The following is a 22,490-nucleotide window of genomic DNA, read 5'->3' as shown; positions in this document are numbered from 1 at the left end:
CTCAACGTTTCTGTGCTAGACTTCAAATCAATCTTCCAAGCATGCCTTAGAAATAACTTTGTCAGGATACAGCCATACACAACTCCATATGACATTGCTATAAAGTCTGCATGACTTGGCAAGAATAGTTATTTTGTGTCCACAACCAAGAAATATTAAGAAGATGGGGGGAAGAGGGGGTGGGGTAGGATCCAAAATAAAATAGGAACTATAGCAAGCAAATATATGAGGAAGACTGGGGGTAGCACACTGCGGACAAAGCCTACTGAGGAGCCTACTGAGGAGCTGAACTTCAGTTACAGTTGTCTTTAAGCTGACAAGGTTCCAGGGACCCACTTGGATTGATTTCTATTTCTTTTTTTTTAAACATGATAGCATTGACAATTATAGGGGTTATCAATAGAGATGCAATGAAGACAGTCTAGATTTTTCCCATACCCTTTTCTTCACTGCTATTTCTGATGGTTGTGAATAAATTCAAGCATCATAACTGATTTCACTATAATCCTCCTCAATATTACTGTGTCTTTCAAGAGACTACTTTAACAGGCCTTTTTATCCTATTTACAGAACATTTAAAAAAAAAAACAAAACCTGTTGGGCAGTGTCAAGAACAGTGAAGACTACTGAGAATTTTTAGATTAAATCATGAGCAGCAATTTCATTCTGGTAAACTCTTAACATTACAAAGGCGTTATGTCCCAAAGGGCATCTTCAATAGCAAGTACTGAAAAGTCTCTTTTGTGGTTATAGGGCAGCGTAAGTTTTTATACTCGGTAAATCCCACGCACCCAACTGTATTAGGAAAGCTCCAGATTGCTGTGTGTGTCAAGTAGAACTAAACAAACATAATCAGGGTTTTGAACATCTGCCTATTGCTTTCATTTCATGGTATGTTATCTCCAGAAAGCCTCTCTCTGCAGTGTTTTTTTTTTTAACCTATTTTGCATATAGTTTGTTTGCTATAATCTAATAGTGTATGAGTACAAATGGCAAAACAAGCTTTCAGTGAAGTTGTGTACTTTTATATATGTGAACCTAGCAAGTGATTTGTACACAAAATGTATGTATTTCATAAAAACGCTCCAGTCTATGGCCTAGTTATAGTGTGGAATCCATGGGTAGTTCAATGAGGCTGCGAAGTATATATAAAAATAAGGGACTTCTTTCTCATATTCTCTCATATTGTGTCCACATTCACATGTGGGAAGATTTTCTGCCAGGACCCCTGCTAAGGCCATGCTTTTTGTTCTGGATAAGAGTGGGAAAATCTTGGTTGCCTCCACAGCAGTAGATTATCCTGATTTAAATGCACAAGAAACATCAAATACTTTTTACCATATTTACCTTGCATGACTCTCATGCAAACCTGCTTAATGTGCTGATCGGTTGGTTCTTTTCCCTAGGATTAAAGAAAATAATAGTTTAAAAACCAGTTGATATCACAGTACATTTTATAAGCGTGTCTGATGCAAAAAATGCTGTCTGGTTGTCATGGTTTAACCCCAGCCAGCAACTAGGCACCACACAGCCTCTCTCTCTCTCCTTCCCCGGTGGGATGGGGAAGAGAGTTGGAAGGGTAAAAGTGAGAAAACTCATGGGTTGAGATAAAAACAGTTTAATGAATAAAAAGAAGAAATAATAATAATAATCATCATCATCATCATCATCTTGTGTCCCTCCAACCTACTCACTGATGGGGCATTGTGAGGAGTAGAGAAGCCCTTGACTCTGTGTAAGCACTGCTTAGCAGTAATGGAAACATCCCTGTGTTATCAACACTGTTTTCAGCACAAATCCGAAACATAGCCCCATACAAGCTACTATGAAGAAATTTAACTCTATCCCAGCCAAAATCAGTACACCAGTCAATAAAAGGTGTTCCAGTCCCTGCAAGTGTAACTATTCCAGCTGAAGTCAATTTGACTAGCAAGGTAGATACTGTGTGATACACCCACGTATCAAACATGGTCTCACATACACTACAAGAGTGGGGCGGGCATAAAAAAATGGAACTGACCTGAAAGCTGAGGACCCAAGGACCTAACTGTGTACAATCCTAAGATTTCTCTGGTGCACAAATGTGTCTGTTGTGAGGTACACTGTATTTCAAACTCTACTGTGGCACTTGGGTTTTGCATGTGTATGATGTATTGCCTGACGCAAAAAAAGGAGTGGTGTGAGTGACAGCTAAAAGTGTTCAAAAGATACCAATTACTACATGAGAACAGTACTTACAGCTGGACCTTGGCTGCCAGGCAGACCTGGGGCACCCTGTTCACCCTGCAAGCCTCGCGGTCCAGGTGAACCTCGTGGACCTTCCATGCCAGGCAGTCCCCGACTTCCCTCAGGCCCACGGGAACCAGGGTCTCCAGGATTACCAACCTGACAACGAAAGAGAGGAATTTCAATGGACTGCTGTACTAGTGTTAGACTCATTCTGACATATCAAAATGGTGACAGAAGCTATTTGTAAATGCAAAGCAATGAATGCTGGGATGTAGAGTTGTTGAACAGCTTCTTTTGAAATAAGCAACTGGAGTCAGTGGTTGTGTGATTTATAAACTTAAAATGAGGTCTGTATTCCTCACTTAAGGGGAAGAAGTGGAAAAATAAGGTACTCACTCTGTGAAAAGAGGCAAATCAGCGCCCATAGTGACATGCACAAGACATTGGCTTTTTGTCAAGGAACAGCAGATACTTGGTTTCTAATTCTACCCTCGTGCACATCATATGCAACTTTTCTAGACATTAAGTGCTCCTTAAATTACAAAAATTCCAGCTTCCTGCTTGCTCTAAATGCCTTTCATGCCCTTTTGTAGAGAGTACTACAGTATGAGCCTGTATCGTCTGGCCCCAGGCTGCTTGGGAACACACATTTTTGCTTTGTTTACATCTGTCAGAGCCAGAGCTCACTGCACACAAGTTCTAATGCCTACGCTTGATTTTGCTGGCATAGGGGAGGGAACATCCTCACACAAACTGATGTTGACAAACTGCCTGAACAGATGCAATGCCAGCTTATTTCACTCAGGGAAGGGGTAGAAAGAGCTGTTTTACTGGTACAAGCATCCTGATGCCTGGGGAATGAAAGGATTGATAAGGCTACATCAATATGTCCACTTAAGTACATTTAGTAAATAAAGCTATAGCTTCCACTCCAGTAAATTTTCTAAAAGTGATTAAATATCATGCAGAGTGAGACCTATGCCAACAGGCACTTCTAAGTTACTTTCAATACAAGTTAATTTACTATTAATCAGTAGTAGTGCTAAGAAAGAAAAAGAACACCCAAAACCCAAAAAACCCCAAAAAACACCACAAAACCCAAAACAAGCAGAAAAAAAAAAAAATCCTACATACTTATGGCTTCCCAAATCTGCTGGGAAGAAAAAAGAACACCTGCTGAAAGAGATGCTTGAGAACAAATTACTCAACTGTGGTATCAGTTAGATCCACAAGATGGAGCCATTTCAGTTCCATCTATGCTGCATCTCAGACAGCTGACTGCTGTCCCTGTCAGAAGAAAACCCAAAGAACATGCTTCAATAGATACATTAAGAAGACAGCAAAATTCTTTTCATGGACTATACAACCAGGAAGTCATTATTGCTTTCTTGCCCATCCTGGTGAGTTATCAGGTTCCCTAATGGATTACTCATCCCTGTGTATGTACTTACTAGGATGGCAAGCACTCTAGGGCCTCATAAGGAGAAGAGGATTTTAAAAACCTAGGGGGATAAAACTATGGATTTCTCCTCTACTCTCTCTCTTCCTCATGTCCTTCTTGTAAGATCTTGATTAGCAGTAAACACTCTCTAGCTTGCAGTGGCTTAGCACCAAAGTCACACAAGGCCACTGAGAACACAAGCATAGCTCTTTCTGTTATGTTCAACCTCAGTTCCCTGTAGACAGAACTGTTCATGTGTTAGTATCATAGCCCAAACTGTCAGCTGCTGTTACAATCCCACTCTTCAGTGATCCTGAAATAAAAGAATGTGTTCAGCTCTCAAATTCTTTCTCTTATGTGACATACAAGCTTCTCTTCACCTTCCATATCAAAGCTATCATTTCGTTATTTCTAAAAAAAAAAAGGAATCTGGGCCAGAAATACTTCTGCTTTCACAGACATCACAGTCCTGCTGCCAGCTTTTTCACAGTGCAAAGATTACAGGCTGTACGCAGCCACTGCACTGAGCCTCCTTTCTATACAACACCTACTGTACAAAGGGTGCATTCATTTCCTCAAAAAAAAAAAAAAAAAAAAAATTAGATGGCCAGAAAACTGCTGCTGAATGATGCTTCTCATTCATGGAGCTTAGAATTCAGGACATGAATTCTTTTCCAAAGCCAATTCATTTTAATATTAACTGTATTCAAAATTTAAACAGAAGAAATGCTGTTGGAAGTCATTCAATTTAACTGTAATAAAGAGCTCAGCTCATTATTTGTATTTTCTTCCTTAAATCAGAATCTGATCTACTGATCTCTGTATTTCTGTAGCAATGCTATTCATTATACTTACAGCTCCCTTTGCTCCTGGTAATCCCATATCACCCTAAGCAAAAATAAGACAAATGATATTAGAAGAGTATCTGTTATCATAGACATTACAAATGCAATAAACGTGACATGATTTTTTTCACTACAAGAAAAAAAAAAAATCACATATTTAGTTGATTTACACAAAGTTGCACCTCAAATTAATTACAATTCATTTGAAAATAAAACTTAAATTTTAGATTTTTTTTCTAAAATTCTCTCTCAAAAACATTTCTGTAAGGTGCAAATAAGAAAGCATGTTTATTATAATTGGTTTTGTATTGCTTATCTTAGAATTAGACACATGGCTCTAACCACTCAAACCACAGTTACAGCACAGGACAATATCTCAGACAGCAGATTACTTGGAAACCTTTAAAGGAAGCATTATTTAAACAGGTTTTTCTAGCCTGACAGAATTACGGGTATTTTACGGTGTTGTGTTAGCCCTGACAGAACTGCAACAGAAATGAGGCAAGAGTCTACCCAAGTGCTGTGAAGAAGCCAAATCCCTAGAAGCTCCTGTTCCCAGCAACCTGGCTCCTGGCTTGAACAACCCCAAGATTCCTCTATCACTTGACTGAGAATTGCAGTCCCACTATTCAGAAGTTTTTAGTTTTCCCTCTGAAGTGGGGGAAAAAAGGTTTCAAAATCTTGTAATCACCTACAAAACAGATCAACTCTTCTCCTTCAGTGTTTCCATATTAGTCTTAGAGAGATTTCTGAAAATTGTATTATTTTCCCAGTTCCTAAATGTCATTGGTGAAATAATTGGTTTCTAGAGGTCAGAAAGGCCACCTTGTCTGTTAATGAATAGGCCATAAATGAAATAGAAATAACAACTGTTATCGGTTTAAAAACAGACTAACTGGCAGCACACTTGAACAGCCTATAGTGTTGCTTCCTGGGAATCTGCATAATGATGGTAAAGCTGAATTACTGGACATCTAGCTCACTAGGGCTGTTAATTAACTTTAAAAGCCTTTCAGAATTGCAGAGCGTAGGAAAAAAGTGCTCATTTCTACCACACAACCTGGCTACCATTTTTTAAATAGGGAGCAGTTTACTTCCTTTTGAAAGATTAAGTTCTGGCTTTGCTAGATGGGGCCCCATAGAAGCTGCTGGACGAGTGCATTTCTCTTTCTGTAGAAAACAAATCCTCTTTACCCAAGGGCACATGACCCAGGCATTACTCATGTGAATTCACAATATGCCACATTCCTGCGGCATATACATGTATATGTATTCCTCCAGCAATATCACAGTGCCAGAGCCTCTTCCCAGACCATTCTCCCTCTCCCAAACATCCAGTTGCTAAATCTTATTTCCAAAGATAAAGGGAATACAAAATATTTCCATCAAGTCTGAGTTATTAAGGGTATTTATTATCTATGCTCGTTTCACCTGAATTAAACTACCTCCTCATCCTCACTGCCTCAAACGCCAAGAATTTTTGTGTGTGTGTGTGTATATGCATATATATGTATTTATATATAAATGCTTAGTCTATCTCTACGTATCTATCTATCTATATATATATACACACACCCCCTCTTCAAGGCAGCCTGTACTGTGTATAATACTATACATCTAATAATAGAATATGCGTATATCAGAGTGCTTTCAAAACAGCAGGAATGGCGTGACCAGGCTAATAGAACTGCTGTGCTCTGCAATGCCCAGTTAGTATAAAACTGAAATGTGATCTTCAATGATCAAAACATATGCTTGAAACACTTCAACAATACCTCAAAGTTTTAATTTACGACAACAGAATATTATATCAGGTGAAGAGAAAGTAACTCCTTACTAAGTGACCCTTTTCTCCTCCATCTCCTTCTGCTCCAGGTGCACCCTATACCAAAAAAAGACATACTGTCAGCCTTCAGATTTAGTCAACATAATGTACTGCAGCATATGGCAGTGTCACTTGAAAATACCATGATCTCTAGCATGACTTACTTGTTCACCCTTAGGTCCTGGTTCCCCCACTGAGCCCTAAAAGGTTGAAGATTAAAAAAAGAAAAAAAACACAAACATTTCAGAATCTGAAACTGCAGGTTCAAAAGCATACTAAATTATCTTCAATCCTCCCTGCCATATAGCATTACTGCAAGAGACCTTTAAAGCTGCAAATTTTTAAGAATGACAACGAAAGCACTTAAATCTTACTATATAATTAAGTTGACAGACTGAAGGCAAGTAATAGCATGGAACACATAGTCCACTGCCACACTGGATGGTACAGATTCTGACCGTCAAACAGTAGATCTCCCCATTACATGGCAGATGCTCTTGCAGCTGCTACAACTCTGCTCTGCAAATTGGTTAGAAGTCATAAGTAAAAAATCCAGTAAGTGTATCAATTTTTCTAGCCCTATTAAGTATTCCGTATTGCTGTAGGCCATACCAGCCCTGCTAATGTGGGATAAGCACAGACATTCCCAAGTTCAGTCACAATCTTGTCATGCTTGCTGTTTAATTCTCAACGTTTTTTAGTAGAACTGTCTCTAGAATTTTAATCATTACGGTCAAAGCTAAATGGCTGGTATCTTAAAGTTGATATTCCTTTAAAAAAAAATATATATATTATTATGTTTCATCTTAGAAACCTACCTGTGTGGACAGGCAGGAACCAAAGAGGAATAACTTAATGACCTGATTAATTTCAAACATATGTAATTTGTTTCTATAGGAAATGTATTTCATTTGTAGAACAGTGTATTATTTAAGAAAATCTTAGTATTTGTGTTCTGTTAGAAAACCAATCACACCATCCTTAAATGTTCTTTACAGTCTGTGCACATTCAAACATACACATTCCTAAAGAACTATAACTGTGCATTAAAAAATTTTTCTAAAACAGATGGAGATATACAGCATTTTCTCTCCCATTTCAGAGATCCATTTAATTCACATAAGATACAGGCACATAAACAGGTGTAACATCCAGAATGTAATGAATTCAGAATTGTTCTTACGTTCCTGAGGACAAAAAGCCAATCACAGACCAATTGAACATTCCAACTTTGTCAAGCAACACTGAAACTATTTTGTCTGAGGTGTTCTCAAAATCATGCCTTATTAAGGTTTTTCCAATTACTCACTCAAAAAGACATTGACTTCCAACCTAACATCATTTTGGGAGTTCTTCTTCTCCACTTACTCTTCTTTAGAGCAACAGAATTGCCAATAGATAAGGCTGAGATAGGAGCACCTTTTGCTTTTGTGAACTTGGCCTGTAATATTTTTATTAGCAAACATAAAAATCACAGCTGAAACTATATGAATCTATTCTACATTGACTCCCAAAATATCAATGGAGACAATAGGGTAAGATGTCAAAATATGAAAATATCCACTCTTTTGACATACTGCTTATCTATTTGTAAAAATCCCTCTCAAACCATGCCCAGGAATTGTTTGCAAAACTGCCAGTCAGCATCAGCCAAAACTGTACCAGGGGCTACACTAACTATTTAACAGTATAAAGGATTGTGTTCCAGTGCCCACATTTCGGTCTTGGCCTGGTGCTGCTTAATTTACTAAAACAGACAGAACTAGACTTTCTGAAACCAATTCAAAAGATGTGAATTAGAAACAGTATAAGAAGTGGTGAATACTGGCGTTCGGCCATTACCCGTAACATATCTGCGTAACCACTCTGTAAGATTCACTGACGCGTGATCCATTGCTGTAACATTGTTTTGTATTGCTGTCTGCTATAGTATGTCAAATGTGTGATGGATGCACTCGACTCCTTGACCAAACTAGAGGCAGTTTGGTTCAGGCTCCAAAGGAAGTAAAGGCCTAGGCCATAACCAGGCCAAGAAATTCTCCAGTTCCTATCTGTTCTCTGAAAACCCACAGAGGAACAGGGTGACATGGTGAGCATTGATGCATAGGGGCTTGGAAACTGGAACACTGACCATGCCATTAACACATGAATAGCAGGTGGTTCTTCCAAGACTCATTTGTCAGCAGACAAAAAATGTTGTGTACAAGGAGTCGCATGCCTACCTTTTCCATCACACATAATTTGACTACGACCACTTCATTCCATAAATATGACAGCCTGAGTGAGCCTTCTTTGAGCTCTCCCTGCTAAGCAGTTGGCTGCACGGCGGTGATCTCCTCTTGAGCTGGGACACCTCTCAAGGTTCTTCCTCGAGGCTGAGAGACCCCTTACCAACTGCAGATCTTCAGTAAGTGACCGATATCACGCATAACCTTGCATTATAGTACACTAAGATTTGGTGCTGGTAACTTTGCTTTTGTGTTGATAACTTTGAATCAGTGTTATATCCTTGGCAGTAAGTAATAGAGAGAACTTTGCCATCAAACTTTGTTAAGTCTCACTTTTACAACATCTTACTTCAATAAAACCACTTTGCTGATACCTTTGGCAATGGTTCTTTAAGCAGTCTAAATCACCTGCATGTGACAAGGTGCCAGCAGATAGTACCCAATATCTAACAGCTTTGGGATCAAGAATGACTACTGAAATATGTTTTTTTTATGAATTCTACTTGGCTTCTGGTTGCTATTTACATCAACTCTTATCACGCATATATGGGCTTCACAACAGAACTTTCTAAGATCCCTGTGTACAAAACCATGAAATGTTGAAATCGACAAGAGAAGAAAGATCGCTTCAGTCTGGAACTTATTGATAGCAGTGGTTGACCCAAAGACTAGGGATAACAGGCTACAGAGATACCTATTTCCAAACCCTGACAAGGATGTTTGGCTCTCTGTAAGACAGATGCAGTTGCAAATTGAACAGGAAAGAGAAAGGATAGAGTGGCACAATGCTCTCTAGGCTTGTGACTTGGAATACATACTGCAGATCAGTGCTACTGGCAAAGCTGCAGCCATTTTAAGCCTACCCCAGAAAACTCACTCCAGCCTCTATGCAACTGAAATAAAAAAATTAATCAGGGATACAAGCGGACACTCATCTCAAAACAGGAAAGCTAAAAAGCCATCACAGGATGAGATAATTGCTAGCACAGCTTTTTAGACTTTAACGTATTTGCACAGGGCATTAAACTAACCCTAGGATTTTAAAAAAAGCTCCAGGCATAGGATACTGTCATCTGGCAGTTAGATGGACAGTAACCTCCTGGCTGTAGCCTGAATCTCACTGGGTCTGTTTACAGCATCTACATTCTGCTCTTATCCTAGAGCTCCAGACCCTTTATACAGTAAAAGAGGAAAATCAGGCATCTTTGGTGGGAGACTGTCAGCACTGCAACAAATACTAGTTATTTTCCTTCCAGATTTGCTTCCTTGGGTACCTTCAATCTCCCTCTGGAGAAGCCTAAAGTATGAATCATTACCAATCTAATAATGCTTTATGTCAATACTTACATTTGACTAGAAACATACGTTCCTGATCTCAGCATTAAAAAAAACCCAAAACAATAAAACAAACACACAAAAAAATACCTCAGCAACAACAAAGACTTAGAAATGTGTTTGTAAGTACCTGGGCAGATTTTTAAAACTGCCAAAAACAACTGCAAGCCCTATCTAGCCACTCTATGATGTATACTGGGAGCATATCAGGGGCAAAATTCCTCTGTGCAACTAAAGACATCTACAGCCGTGATACCTATGTCTGACTAACAGTCCTGTAACTCTTTGATTGTCAGTGGAAAAGTAAGAGAAACTTCACAAGTGTAATTCATTTAATACTGAAATAGCTGCCTCAAGTAAGAAGGATGAAACACAGTGTAGAACTGACTATTTCTATAACAAAGATGTCTGAAGTTTGGTGAGTGAACTCCACCCTCTGTAGCCTCCTATAAGCAAATGAAGATAAGGAACATTTGGGGGTTTATGTATTGTCTTCACTGACATTTATTCAGCAAAGTAAGATATCTCCTGCAGGTATGTGAGATCCCAAGGGCCCAGTTCTTCCCTCTTAACAAAATACTAGAAGAGGTACTTATATCCTGCAATTGTGCATATATGCATAGGTGTCTCAGTAGCTGCATTAGCCTGTGCATTTCTATAGCAGGTCCTAAGACATATGTAAAAGGCATTGCATCTACTGTAGACCAGGGCTGAAGTTCCAAAGCTCTTTAGTGACCAGAGACCCTGACTTAGAGCTTCAGATCTGGTTGTGTCAATGATTTGCAATATGATTTAGGCCTTTAAATCATTCAAACTCCAAAAAAAGAAAATATTTACACCAGCAATCTTATTTCAGTCCCTTAAGTAACACTGTCAAGAGTTTTCCTATATATTTTATGAGCTACAAGTAGTTAACGGGCTCCTAGAGCACCGCTTTCAAGCAGTTAACAGATCTACATAGAAAACAAGAAACCAGACATTAATTCATGTAAAAACAGAAAACAATGCTCCAATTATTGTATTTACTCCTGATGTCAAACTGCAGTCTGTACGTATGAGTGCATTTCTTACCCGGTCACCCTTACCACCAGGTAGGCCTGGAGGACCTGGCAGTCCAGGAAGTCCAATATCACCTTGGGGACCCTGTGAAAATAAGTCAAGGATGTAAACTTACCCAATCTGTTTTAGAATGAACAACTAAGGGTCATACCCTGACAAGCAGATTGGGCAGAATCTTATTCTCAGAACAGTACTAACTTGATGAAAGAGGATTATCTGATGAAAATAGAGCTGATCCAAAATAGAGCCCTTTAAACAGCGTCTTATTATGATTTTATTGCTGACAAACACATCAGAAATGGCTTACAGGGCTTTCCACCCTCCAAGTCCCTCGACGACAGTCTGGTTCTCTTGAAAATACTTCCTAAGATCTTGCACTTTGTGATTTGCGCATTCCTCTGTAACAGCAGGCTCTTTCAGCCAAAACCTCCCCAGCTAATGCTTCTGACTGTTACTGTGTAAATACTGCTGGAGCACTGGTAAAAGGTGGCATTCATAATGTGCTCCATTCATTAGTTTCACATAGCTGTTAGCAGAAAGCCAGTCTTTCACTGCTCGCATTCCCCAAGTACATGCAGCCCACACAGGAGTGTGCAACCCAACTTCACACATCACAGGATTTATGTTTTTTTTTTTAAATAGAAGAAAAAGTCCCACACATCTCCATATACTTTAAAACAGCATTTTCTAATATTAGCACAGTCACAGAGGACTGAAAAAGAAACTCAACAATCACTTGTTTCAATGTTATTTTCAGTTCCCGGCATGGATAAATGGGTAAGTATACTTCCAGATGATACCATAGCTCCTTGAAAGTAAACACGAGCACTGAATATGGAAATAAACTGCTTACCCATTTTCCTGGTAGACCTGGAGGACCCGCAGGACCTGGCTCCCCTCTGCTACCCTTATAGGAAATAGAAGGACATAATTACTTCCTGAAATATTTCCTGTGAACAGGGAATAAAGTAAGATTATTTTTTTTCTTAATATTTAGTGAATTACACAACTTAGCAGTTGGCTTTAATCAAGACTTCGGTTTATTGGTACAACAATATCATGCATTAAAAACAGTGAAACTTCCTGAGAAATGTAAACATTTTTAGTTAACAATGGCATACAATACTTAGTTGGCATTAAATGATTCAACTAATTCATTCTGCTGAGTGATTATGCACAATCAAGTCCCCTTCATGGGATCACACCTGGGAGTTACCTGTCACAAACACATTCACTTCACCAAGACAACTCTGATGCACATGCTTAGCTTTAGGCTTTTGCTTAGTTTCATCAACTGAACTACCACAACACCACATACTTAAAAGCCCATGATCCCACATGGACAATGAACAAATGTGAAAAATGTGTGCAGAAGTCATGCTTAACAAACTCCTTTAGGTTAAAAAAAAGTCTGGGCTGTTATACAGAAGGATAACCTTTAAAAATCCCCATTCATAATAATGCTAAGCATAAATATGCTTTTTACTGGATTTTTACTTCATATCTTCACTTCAGTTATGTTTATCCATTCAGATCATCATATTCACATTAGTGTTATATTTCCATCTCTTAATGCATCCATTTGAATATATACTCTGGGTAAACCTGACAGTCAGATTTTCAAAGATTTTAAACAATTTTGAAATCAAGTACCTTTCTCAAAAGGGTTTTGTCTCCTATGATTAAACCTTTCAGAGCAGCTCAATAAGTTTTATACATTTACTCTGACCTGTACAGATAAATTCAAACACTGTCCCAACACAAGCCTAAGTCTCACTTGAGGCACTCTTCTTACTTCCACTGTGCGAAAGGGGTACTTGTTATAAAAGCATGATATAGCATTTAAGACCATAAAATATCAAAAATTGAAGTTATTAATTAGATATGTAAGTATATAACCTGTTATATATAACTTAGAAAATTTTGGATAAAAGCAGATCTAAGCATTCTAGTGCTGTATACAACGGATAATTTTAAATACAGATATTTTCTTCATAATAAGAAAAATATTGTGAAATATTGTGACATACTGAACAATAAAAGGAGATGGCAGACATGGCTTTTTATGCCAGGTCAAAAATGCAATGACAACTTCTCACACAAGCTTAGGAAAACTAACTCTACAATTCAAGAAATAATTGGACATCCTGCAGAGATCAGAGAAGCAAACATGAAAAGACTTTTCCATTCATTTCCTTCAACATGGTGTTAAAATCACTATCCTTTTAAAGCACTCTGTATAATTTCTAGAAGCTTTTTTTTAATGTATAAAAAAATTTAGAAAAAAAAAAGAAAAAAAGCCCCCCCAAATCACCTTCATTTTACAACCCAGAAGATGCATTAACCTTTTTGAAAATCTGTTCCTTAAGCACATAATTCTGTACTACATCTCTGACCTGTAATACTACTACATTTCTGATGCAGGAAAGAGAAGGATTAAAATTATGATCAGTATTAGAAACTCGTCTCCTCATATATGTCATAACATTCATGTCTGATTGCTATACAGCTATAAAACAAAAGTAATGTCACCTTCCCTAGAGTTGAAATCATATAATAAACCTCTTAAGCACATCAAAGGTTCTGCTGGTCATACAGAATGCAAGAAAAATCTATCATTTTATTTTAAATGCAAAAAAATCTTTTGTCACATATACACTACAGGCACTATTTCAAACACCAATGCTTTTCTAAGGTGGTAAAAAAGAAGGTTAGTATATAGAAGACTGGAATACAAAAGGGTAGTATTTCCCATAAACATTGACCTTATGTCTGTAAGGACATATTACTTCAGACTAAGGGCCACCACCACAAGATCTGCAGGAGTGTTGTTTTAGCTAGTAAGAGGGGAGATGTAACTCAAAGAACAATCAGGGATCCCATTGGCCCATGGCATAACCTAAAAGACTGTAAAGCTTCCTCCAAGTTATACCTGACTGAAATGGCCCTGAGATAGGATTTACATTGAGCTAACTACTTTTGGTTCCCTTCATAGGGGATGAAGGAAAAAAGGCATCTTGAAATGTCCTCATGTAAACATTTAAAATACATCACAAGTCATGTCCTAGAAGCATCTATGTTTTCCCCATAGCCTATAAGAGGGTATCTGTAATAACTGGTTCAGGTGCTGACATCTGTACTTGGTCAGATGAAACATTCCTCTGTGCTACTCCTAGGCAATAATCAGAAGAGAAGGTGGTTTGGCCATGTCCTCAGCCTACCTTTCTTACACACCGGCCCTATATATAACACAGTCCACAGTTGCTGGCCACTCACAAATCAATGGGCATCTTGCACTGGGTTTAACAAAAAAAGACCAGAATCTGTATGTTTTATGCACTTTTGACACACTTCAAAATTCCTACTTTTCCTAGAAGTGGAATGCTTGAAAAGGGTAAGTAGCTGCTCTAGTTCAGAGTGAGTTGGGACAGACTGGCTTGCACCCGTGATGCTAAACTTTCCTGGTCTACAATGAAGAGAGGCAGCATGCAGACTGTCACTGCAAATGGCCCCTGAAGTATTCCAAAACTTGGCCACTGTCTAGAGATTGTTTCAGTCAATGATGTTGGACAGTGTGGACCAAAAGCATGTCCAGAACTGCGCCAATACTTTAACAGTATAGATAATTGATTTCTGTTAAGTATACTATCGCTTAGCATGCAAGTACTGCTGAGGATAGGGTCATTTTCCCAAAAGACAGCAAGGCACATGTGAAATGGTAGGGTGTGAAATGGTAGTACAGCACCGCAGTACTGAACAATACCAGCATGCAGCCCTTCCACAGCTGATGTGCTAGACTGTGGTTACAACAAAATCTACCTTCCCTTTGTTCCAAGGCAGGATTGCTGGACGACTCAACACATTTAAATGAAGATTTAATGTCTCTCTCACAGTTCTGTTAGATTTATATTTAGCCTTTGAATGTAACATATGTAAGGGGACATAACAGGATTTACAGTAGACCTTCCTTTAGGTTGTCTGGGATGGTTTTCATCATCACCGAAATGCTGAAGACTTGATTCTTTTGTAGAATTCCCACAAGCAGTTACAGAATGCATTCTCATGCAAAAACAGTTTCTTTCACTGGTTTATTGATCTCCTGTTCATCAATTAAGTGGAACAATAATAAGAATGAGAATACGCCCCAGGTAATTTGCATCCCACTTAGTTGCCCGCATAATCGAAACACTAATTAGAGTCTCTTGACAGGTAATTCACAGTGTATACTGTAAAAAAACCTCTCCTCTACTTACGAATTTTGTTTTTATAATATATGTCATACCAATTTTAGTATATTCAATAGCAGTGCCATATAGAAATAAACCTGCAGAATAAAAAAGAATTAAACAAAGTACATTTTGGAATGAACTTTTTTAAACTTAGTATTCCAAAGTCTTTTGCAAAATGTAACCCATTTATCAATTATATGCTTGTGAGACTTTAACTTATCATAATTTTTTTTCATCCAAAATCTCAGAGGAATTAGTAATTTAAGTTCAAGGATTTATCCATGGAAGCATCAACAGGACTCCTCCTTAGACCTTCAGTACAGTACTAAAAAACATCCAAAAATATAAACTATTATTTGCTAGAAGAGTAAATATACAGCAAACTTTCTCTGAGATTTTAAATGCACCTTTGCACCTTTCTCAGAGTCATAATGAAATTTTACTGCTCAGGGTAGTGATAAGAGATAGATGTAGCATGAAATGTACCTTCCTCCTAACTGTGTCATGCTTTGGGCACAAGCAGCAGCCCAATAGCTGCTGTTCTCTTCAAGGGTGATACTGTGGCCAAGTATAAAGGACAGAGACCTTTCATACTGGATGCATCCATAGTGTTAACTGAAGTCTAGGACAGCTTTAGTACACTAAGTCCATAACAAGTCCATTTTTTACCCAGGTTAGTGTCTACACTGCTTAGAAGCCAACATTGGGATATCTGCTGACATCCACAGGTCTAGCATGCCCAAAAGTCATAGGAAGCTGTTGTTGAAGGTGGAGGGGTAAAGAGTGAGGTAGCAGACAGGAATCTGACCACGCAGTTTGGAAAGACAGGGGTGGATAGTATGAGAACTGAAGAGGCTTGGAAATACTAATCAGGTTTCGCTAGGTTATGTAGCCTGTGAGTGACAGGAGAAAGTGCTACCCTGTACAAACCATGCTGCAGAATTGTGCAAGGACAGAAAGTTTAGTCACATCCATGTAGAGGCTTAGGTTTACTGGATAAAAAGCGTACCTGGCAGGATGGAAATACACTTTGTTCTTTTGACTCAGCTATAGACTGTGCAATGCTAACCCCGTATCTAAAGCTGTATCTTAAATGTAAACTACAACTCGCAACTTGTGGAACACCTCTGAAATTACATATAGAAAACATGTCCACTAATACCTAAACATATCTTGTAAACTGAGGCAAGGACATTTCATCCTACCATGCTACCAATACCACTACATCATTACCAACCACAGAAAATGACCCATTATTTCAGTTGGAGTCATGTAAAAAGAATATGATAGAAAAGCTAGATTTTAGTTATAATTGTTAGGGTAACCAAAGATACATTTCAGGGTAGGTAAGACAAAAATATCTTTAAAGACTCAGAAAATTATTTAGCTGAAAATAATTTAAGATGCTGAAAACAGTATTCTCATCTAACTTTAAGCTGACATTTTAGTACCAAACCCAAGGTACTCTCCAGGCTCCCTCTTTATAATCAGCAGAGAGACAAAAGCACCTCCAGAGCGCAAGTCAGCCCAACCAACCAGGGCCCCTCAGAAATCTCTCAGAGGGGGCTATGGTATCAAATCTGAGGCAGCTAGATACTTAATCTCTGCTGCTAATGTTAGGAAAACACATATTGCATCCTAAATCCTTAACAACATATATATGCTGGCCTGCATACACAACGAGTTTGCTCAATTTGCTAGGCAAGTATTGAACTTTAAGTTAAATGGTTACTTAAATGTTCCAAACTCTCTTTTCACTGCAAAACCACAGGATGGGATATGTGTTCTCCAAATGCTAGCAATTTAAAGGTTAAATAGCTGAAGAAAGACAGGGATGAAAAAAGCAGGAGCAGGGGTCAGTATTTTCTGCAGACACAATATGAAAAATTAAATCTTACTAAATCTCAGCAAATATGAAAGAAAATGGTTAAGCAGCTTAGGGAGCATGGCTAAATTCCACTGATTAGGAATGACACTGCTGTTTGAGAATTGCTTCCTTTGGGCCACCTGCCATGATGACTGGCTTACAAAGGTTTAAATCACAAATGAGTTTGGTAATTACTTGGATTGACTAGCATAACATGAAGCAAACGTAAGGTTAACCAACAAAACAATTAGAATGGAATGGAGAATATGTTTGATTTAGAAACAAAAGACAAAATTTCCATGTTGCTCCAGTTTTTCTGTTTTACTGAACAGATGGAATAGTAAACAAAATAAACAAAAGTAAAACTTTTTTTTTCCCACTCAGGTGCCAACTTAAGTTTTCTAAGGAAAAGCAATGATAGACTGAAATGGTACTTTTGAAATAATTTTCTCCTAGGGATATTTGTCAGCAGTGAGGTAAAAGTCTCCCAACACACGAGTTTGCCTGTTTTTAATTAGAGCCAGTTATCTTGTTTTCAACCATTTAGTATCTTCCCTGTGAAACTGTAGATGTTTACAGACTTGCAAAAGGCCAAAATTTGAATCTGGTCCTTAGTAACAACACTGTTCCAATTACATTCTAAAACTTGTTTAATAATGAAAATAACATTGAAATAAAATGGTTTATGCCAGAGGATACTATAGGCTATTTGGTAACCAGGATAGAAGTAGTAATTTGTCCCACAGAGTCACTGATGATTGACTAGTAAAGCTCCATTGTGTAACTCCTCAAAAAACTACACACTAGTTGAAGTGAAGATTTTCTCTCAAAAAGATGTCTTTTGCAAATAGCTAAAGCTGAAAAGTAAGGCAATTTTTTAATGTAACACAAATGTAGGCATGTTGTTTTTCCCTAGCGCAGATATCAGCCTGCTGGCCATATTAGCAGAGTCAGCCTTGTTATCCCCCCACAAATCTTCACTGGAGGTCCCTTCCTCTACAGTTCTGGCCCTCCTGGGGCTACTAGCCATGCTGTCTTTCCCCAGTAGTGATGTGAAGAACAAGGGTAAGTGAAATGGGAAAGTGAAGAGGATCTCTCATGTGGCTGCTGCCATGCAGCAACACATTAAGGGACTGAAGTTCTCCGTATCCTGCAAAACATCAAGGATTTTTCCAACTCTAAGGAAGAAGCCCAGCCCCTCTTGACTTCTACTGAGTCTTCTATACCAAGAGTGAAATGGAACAAAGGGTAAAGGAGAAAGAAAAGAACTGAGATGAGTGCTAAAGAGGATAATTCAAAATAGGACGGAAAAGGACAAGAAAAATACCTGAATAGCAACCATAAAATCCTCAGGCTTTGAAAGTGTTTGGTTATAAAACTTTGGTCAAAAACTATCAAATATTAAAGTTGTGAGAAAATTTCAAAATCTGAAAAAAATACAAAAATATTCACAAGAAAAATCCTCTTTAGAGCAATTATAAAAGCTTTTCTCAACTTATTTTCAAAATTTCTAGTTTTAGAAGTTTGAAATCACAGCATGTAGAAATATTTAACTGGAAGATTTTTTTTTTTTTTTTTAAATGTAGGGGCAGAGTCCTAAAAGCAGAGGCTCAAATATATCTAGTACATGTACGTGCTGCAGAAGAAAGAGAAGAAAACTCTTTATTCTGCCCTGAAAATAAACACAAACTCAACTTGGACCAAAGCTCCCTGAGGTTCAATAACCCAACCCTGTGTCCTTCCTGAACAAAAAATCCTGATCATTCCAGTTTTTTGTGTAGAAGCAATGTTTTTTCCAGTGCTCCCAAAAAGAAAACAGAAAGCCATTCCACTCATATGCTGCCTGTAGTCTTGAGCAGAAGGAAGCTAAACGTAGTTGTTATTCAAGGCTCTTTATAGCTTTCAAGGAACTATAGATGAGAAGTAGATTACTGTTTAATGTTCTACATGCAAACTTACTTTATTATCAATAATTTACTTCCTTTCTCCATTTTGTTTTGACCAAAATTTTTTTCTTTCTATGCTTTTGTTCTAATGTTCACATGTTTTCCAAAATGAGTGCACTTTGTAAAGACAGAGAAAATAAAGGCAAGATATCCAGATGTCTTGCTGGTCTCTAGAGTGATAAACAGAAAAACCATTGTATTTAATCTGCATTAAGTAATTCTGTCCAACTACAGGGTTTATTAATAATTAACCCTGCATGTCAACTCCTGTTCTATGGACTGCCGATTTTGTAAATTCATGTTCACATTGAGAGGATTAAAAGCATAGTTTAGCAGATTACAGTGCATTATCAGAGTGGGCAATTACTTTGGTCTGATTCAATTATAATTCTTATTCCTGTTACAAGTATACAAAATATCAGCTCAAGAAGAACAGGGCTGAAAACTTTTTCTAGTGCACCCAACACTTTTAAACACAAACAACAACAACAAAAATGTTTATAAATTGGATATATGGGAGGCTGAAGATGATACCTGTATTCCATCCTAGTAAGTGTATGCTCATATAATCCCCTTAATGTATCATTCATAGGCAGCTGTGGACACAGCACTCATACAAAGAGTCAGTCTAAAATAAATGTGATGTCATGAATTAATGCATCTAGCACATGATAACGCAAACCACAGAAGAAAACAGAAGAAAATGAAATCTGCTACTTGGCTGACTGCTGCTGTGTAAGTTAATTCAGAGAAGATATTCCTGACCCGTGAAATACCCCTACAAATATATCCCTATCTGTAACTCTCTAAGGCCTGTATGAGGATAACCCTACAACTCCATAAGTAACACTGTTATGTCACTGTATGATAGCAAAAGCTCAGAAAATTCCAGGAAAGTATCCCTAGGGTATCATGGCAAGAGAGAAGCTTGCAAAAGCAATTGGTTACAGAGCCTGGAGCCTTGTCAATGCCGTCAGACTGAATTTTGGTATATGACAATTTTCTTCAAATCACTGACCCTCTCATCCCTCACAGAAGGATTAACAGCAAAGGGAAATTAGATCAGCCTTATGTAACTTCAATCCATGCCAGGTCCACTCTAGAGAGAATCAGAAATCTGCACCCAGCAGACTCTCTAATACCCCAAGCATGCCTCAGGAACAGTTGCCCTTTGTCTTCAACACTGAGCCTTAGCAAATGCCATCAGTTCACTTTCCTTAGCACATTTATTTCCTGCAGCGAGCTACCTACCAGCAATAATTTCTCCAGTCTTCCAAATCTTTCCAGTGTTAAGGAAAATCTCCAGTGAAAGAAACTACAATATCAGTGTTTCCAAGTAGAGATAAATGCTATACTTCACATCACTATAGCTACAGGAGTTTGGTTCCAGCTTTTTGTCACAAATCACCCTCATTGCCTCTGTTTGGGCTTTGACTCAGCATATTAAAAAACAAAGACCAGAAGAATACAAACAAAGGTTTAAAATTTAATTTATCACCAAAGCCAGAAACAGTCATGTGCTTCTGGATTTCTCTATGTGATGATGCACATCCACCTGGTACAGAAGGGGGTTAAAGAACACCTAGTATTTACCTTAAAAATTAGCACTTGTGCTGAATAATATTTTTACCTCATTGTTAGTTTCAGCAACCATAACTTGAGACACTGCAATATTACATATGCTCAGTAAGAAATTTATTCAATACTTACTGGTGGTCCTCGGGGTCCTGTTGGACCTGCTTCTCCCTCTGGTCCCTGTTCACCCTGTTTTGGGGATAGGAAGATTGCAACAAATTTGAAAAGTGATTTTTTGCACAATGCAAAACTTAATTTTTCTTGATCTTTTGAAAAAGATTAATGATCTCACCGGTTTACCAGAATTTCCCATCAAACCTGGCATCCCAGGGGGACCTCTATTACCCTGTTGGACAAAAGATGAAAAATATTAGCCAAGCCAATAGTATACTGTTCCATTTTAAAATAAAAAATAAGGAAATCAAAAAGGTCTAAAAAAAAAAAAAAAAAAAAATCAGCCTCTATTCATTTTTAACTTCCACCTTTATTTTGGTCTTCGTTTAACTTTCACCTAACTCCTCCTATTTAATTTTTCAAAAGCCAGGTTTCGGTTCTTTTGTTGTTTATGTACTGACAAATCCCAAATAGACTTGATTGCTGCTCTCAAATGACAGGATAATATCATTCCATATAATTTCAGAAGAAATTCATGTCTCAACCTAGTTTTCTTTTTCAATTATTTAAAACTAAACTCAAACATTGTCTGAAACATTTGATAGTCTCTACCATACAATACTTTTTTAAACTTAATTGGAATTGATGCTGCAATTTGGTAGTATGTAAATAGAGATGACGATCTCTGTGATTCAACCAACTTATGGCAGCTATAAATATTATCCTTACTATGGGATCCCTCATTTCAAACTGTACTGAGGTACCCATGTCACATGCCTCTTCTAGCAATGACTTCCACACATTTAAAAGGAAATGGCCTTTTTTAAGTATCATTTAATGCCTAGAATCATGAAAACCACATCATGTAGCAAAAGAATCATGAAAAAGCACAGGATTAGAGTTTATAAAAGAATATATTTAATTCTTTCAGCCAAAGGCTTGTCTCTTACCAGAAGGGAAAGTCAATATAATTTCACTGAATACTTTAGAACTTGATAAGCACAAATACAGTATTGTAAGAAAGTCAATACTCAGGATGATTTACCTTTGGGCCAGGAATGCCTTTCACACCTGGAGAGCCTGGTAAACCCTGAAAGAAACAACATTTGCAGTGTTTATTTGTTGTTAAGGGGATTGGAAATGGTGTTAAAAAAACATCTTTCTCGTGTTAAAGTATTTCTAGTCCTTTTACTTGATATTGAAGCACTTTTACCCAATAACGGACCAAGCTTGAATTCTTTCTATTTACAAAGTAACAGATAAGGAGTATTATCCCTGCTTCATAAATTGGCAAAGGAGCATGGAAAAGTGAGGAGTTGTGGCTTTTTCTGGCTTAGACTAGAAACAGATTCTTGGCCCCAGTATTCTGAGACTGGAGGTAGAGAGTTTAACAGATATTTTTTGTATACATTTCATCCCCTCCTCACTTCTGTGCAACACCTCATAGCAAGTATGCTTTTACCAAATTTTCTTCCAAGCTTAAGAGCTCACTTCGTATTACAAATTTACTTCCGCTTCTGTTTTAATACAGCTCCTTCACTATATCCTCACAGCAATTACTCCTATAGCATAGTATTTCAAAGAAGTTTCTATTTAAGCTTTTGACAGTTGGCACATTTTCAAACTTACTCAGTTAATACGCGAGGATTACCTTCTAAAAAAGTCCATAAAGCACTACCGATTCCCTGTAACTTCACCACAGGGGTACACTAGAAAACTCCCTCCCTGCCCCGCAGAAAGAAGCATACGCGTGATGCATTCCAGATGTTCTGAGCCAGCAGAATATCAAAAGGAGAT

At 37.8% G+C, this 22,490-nt stretch overlaps 1 protein-coding gene across 2 annotated transcripts in view; it reads right to left on the bottom strand.

Moving 5' to 3' along the window:
• The window catches only part of COL9A1 (collagen type IX alpha 1 chain), a 70,625-nt gene that overhangs the window by 5,404 nt on the left and 42,731 nt on the right, over window positions 1-22,490 (bottom strand). For both annotated transcript variants that reach the window (XM_052781795.1, XM_052781794.1), the window contains 10 exons: window positions 21,739-21,783; window positions 20,872-20,925; window positions 20,715-20,768; window positions 11,816-11,869; window positions 10,975-11,046; window positions 6,505-6,540; window positions 6,353-6,397; window positions 4,526-4,558; window positions 2,239-2,385; window positions 1,348-1,402 (listed from right to left, as the gene is read on the bottom strand). In XM_052781795.1, the coding sequence (XP_052637755.1) occupies window positions 1,348-1,402; window positions 2,239-2,385; window positions 4,526-4,558; window positions 6,353-6,397; window positions 6,505-6,540; window positions 10,975-11,046; window positions 11,816-11,869; window positions 20,715-20,768; window positions 20,872-20,925; window positions 21,739-21,783 (595 nt within the window). The remainder of the gene's footprint in view (window positions 1-1,347; window positions 1,403-2,238; window positions 2,386-4,525; window positions 4,559-6,352; window positions 6,398-6,504; window positions 6,541-10,974; window positions 11,047-11,815; window positions 11,870-20,714; window positions 20,769-20,871; window positions 20,926-21,738; window positions 21,784-22,490) is intronic.

Source organism: Harpia harpyja, chromosome 3, assembly GCF_026419915.1.
Source record: "Harpia harpyja isolate bHarHar1 chromosome 3, bHarHar1 primary haplotype, whole genome shotgun sequence".
In the NCBI taxonomy this organism is placed as follows: Eukaryota; Metazoa; Chordata; class Aves; order Accipitriformes; family Accipitridae; genus Harpia; species Harpia harpyja.
Note: the sequence above shows the minus strand (reverse complement) of the source record. Positions and strands in the feature narration are given on the sequence as shown.